The 2597-nt window shown below is 46.4% G+C and overlaps 1 protein-coding gene across 1 annotated transcript; it reads right to left on the bottom strand.

Annotated features, from left to right (window-relative positions):
- Window positions 1-223: 223 nt before the first annotated feature.
- Window positions 224-1819, bottom strand: LOC100759586 (GRB2-associated-binding protein 2-like; the record flags this gene model as incomplete). The annotated part of the gene is given in 3 exon segments (XM_035453561.1): window positions 224-300; window positions 303-427; window positions 429-1819. Coding segments are annotated over 3 exon segments (1578 nt in total), but the record flags the coding sequence as incomplete, so codon positions are not given.
- Window positions 1820-2597: the final 778 nt, after the last annotated feature.

Genomic DNA, 2597 nt, shown 5'->3' with positions numbered 1-2597 from the left:
AAAGTAGAAATTCCCCTCCCAAGTGACTCTACTTTAACAACTGTTGCTCCTTCCCCAGCAATTAAACAACTCAAAGAGAACACAATAGCATTCTTGTGTCAACAATCACACATTTACAATCACACTTCTTACACACCTGTGTGGACACACCATACATACATCTTTTAAACAAAACTAACAAAGGAGAGGCAGTGTCATGGGATGGCCATCCTTACCATAGCTTGGCATCTTTGGAGGGTCTTGAGGACTGCTGTATCTTTGTCCATTTTTGTATGGTCTTTTGTAGGGCTTGGGTCTCTTTTTATCGATTTGGACATATTTTACTTTTTCATCTGATGTGACAGATGATGGGGATGGCCTGCAATGAGGGCTCAGGGAGACTGGATAGAAGTCCAGGGCTATGTGATTCTCATTGCCACTACTCTTTTAGAGCTGGGTAGTTAGTGCCACTGGGTACAGGGGATGAAGACATTGGGTTTTGCATAGGGACATAGTACTCCTCACTGTCTCTGAAGTCTGTGTTGGTGATATTTTTTGTGGAGGTGGAATGGCAGTCCTGGGAGGACCAAGACTTGGTGACAGGTGACTTGAAAGGGAGCTCATTGATGACAGTGTTGTTTCTCAGGTCAAGGGGTGGTGGCTTTGATTTCCGGCCAGGCTTGAGGTTGCGATTGACTGGGGGTGGCTGGATCTCCCTTTCTTGGCCAGAGACATTATGAATAGGAAGGGCTGTGGATGGGTAGCCTTGTGTGACAAAGTCACGGGGCACTGTGTTCATGGGGATGTAGGTACTCTGGGAATTGTCCCCTGTTTGTTCCATAGACAGCAGAGTAGAAGAATCTGGGTTCATGGGCACACCATTGTCATCAGAGCTGCCACTGTCTGATTGACCCATGATTGTCCTTTTTGGGGATTTAGTAGCCAAGCAGATGGTTTCTGTGCCTTGTGCTGGGTATTTGTAGTCATTGACTGGTGGTCTTTGTTGAGGCCTGCCCCACTGAGGTGTCCTGGGGTGCCATGGTGGTGGAGGTATGGCTGATTCCACTAGGAGGTCTCCAAATTCCCCACAAAGGGTATTGCTGGGTACCTTGAAGGTGTACACATCCTCATTGTCTGCCTCAGACACTGTGAGGCTCTCCATAGCGTGGCTACGGTGAAGGCCAAAAGCATGGTCTTTGAATTGTCTGCTTGGCTTGGGAAGGCTATAGAAGCCATGGACTTGACCACTGACTCCGCTGATACAGTGTCTATTGCCCTGGGCAAGTTTTTGTGTAGCTATGTCACTCTTATGTCTGGTGATCTGAGAAAAATTGGCAAATCTCGCATTTTCTGTCCTTTGGCTTATGCATTGGTGTGAGTGTTGATACTCCTGAGGTGTACTGGTGGACAAGGCAGGATGGATGTGGCTTGACACAGTGGGCTGGCTAGAGTGTGAAAGGGCTGAGGACCTCTTTGTTTGGAGAAGGTGCTGACTGGAGCTGCTGAACTCAGCTGGAGAAGAGCAGAGACTATGGTTGACTGAAAAAAGTTTTCTCAGGGCGTCAGTGCTCTCTTTAGTCTGACTGAAGCCGCAGATCTGGCAGATGCTCTGGACCCACCTATTAATGTCAGCCTCGGTCTCAGTCACCAGGTAGAAGGTGCCCTCATTGGTAATGATATCAAACACAAAACTCCTTTGTGGTTCTTTTTTGTTGAAGGTCAGGCCTACATCCAACTGCATACAGAAGTTTAGGTTGATGATCTGCAGGGGTTTCTTGGAGTGTTCATTCTTATAGTATTCTAGAACATCTGGGTCACCACTCATCTTACCACTCCGCAGGATAAACCAGCATTTCTTCCAAGCATACTGCCCCAACTTTTTCAATGGAGTCAACTTCCCCAGCCAGCCAGTGCAAACCACATTGTTGTCAGCTGACTGGAGCTTGCAGCAGGCTCGAGTGGACAAGGGCATGGGCTGCTGGGGCAGCTGGCTGCTTGTGCACAGCTCACAGGGGAGGCATTCCTCAGAAGATAATTTCCCATATTTCTTTAATAATTTTCTTAGCATTATTGCTTAATCCAAATTTAAAAAGAGATATTACCAGAACCCTGTCTCATTTAAATTTCTCTGTGTATTTTCTCTCTTTCAAACCAAGTCTCTTATGAGTTGAGGCAACCTCATGGTACCTTTCAAATCCAACTCTCTCAGGAGTTGAGGTACTCCTTTTTCAATCCAACTCTTAGGAGGTGAGGCACCCCTTTTCCAGAGATTTATAATCCAACTCTCTTAGGTGTTGAGGTACCTATTTTCTAGTACCTTTTGCAATCCACCTTGACAACTCCTTCCTTGCTGGCCAGCTTTCTGAGGGTGATCTCTCAGGGTCTCCTTTCTTTCCAAATACCAGTGGAACCTCCACTTGTGGCTGCCTGCACCACAATTAAGTCCGAGTACTGGGTGATAGCCTGCAGATTTGGATGAACAACAAGATGCTGGTTGATTTTCTGACAGAATGTCTCTCACCTTTATTGTGGAGCAGCTTTATGTACAAACTTACAAAAACCCCAGGTGAAAGGTTTCACAACAGGATATTGATGCTAGTAGGGTGAGGTCAGATAAA

The sequence above is a fragment of the Cricetulus griseus genome, unplaced genomic scaffold (genome assembly GCF_003668045.3).
Source record: "Cricetulus griseus strain 17A/GY unplaced genomic scaffold, alternate assembly CriGri-PICRH-1.0 unplaced_scaffold_1, whole genome shotgun sequence".
Classification (NCBI taxonomy): domain Eukaryota; kingdom Metazoa; phylum Chordata; class Mammalia; order Rodentia; family Cricetidae; genus Cricetulus; species Cricetulus griseus.
This window is presented reverse-complemented; position numbering and strand designations above follow the sequence as displayed.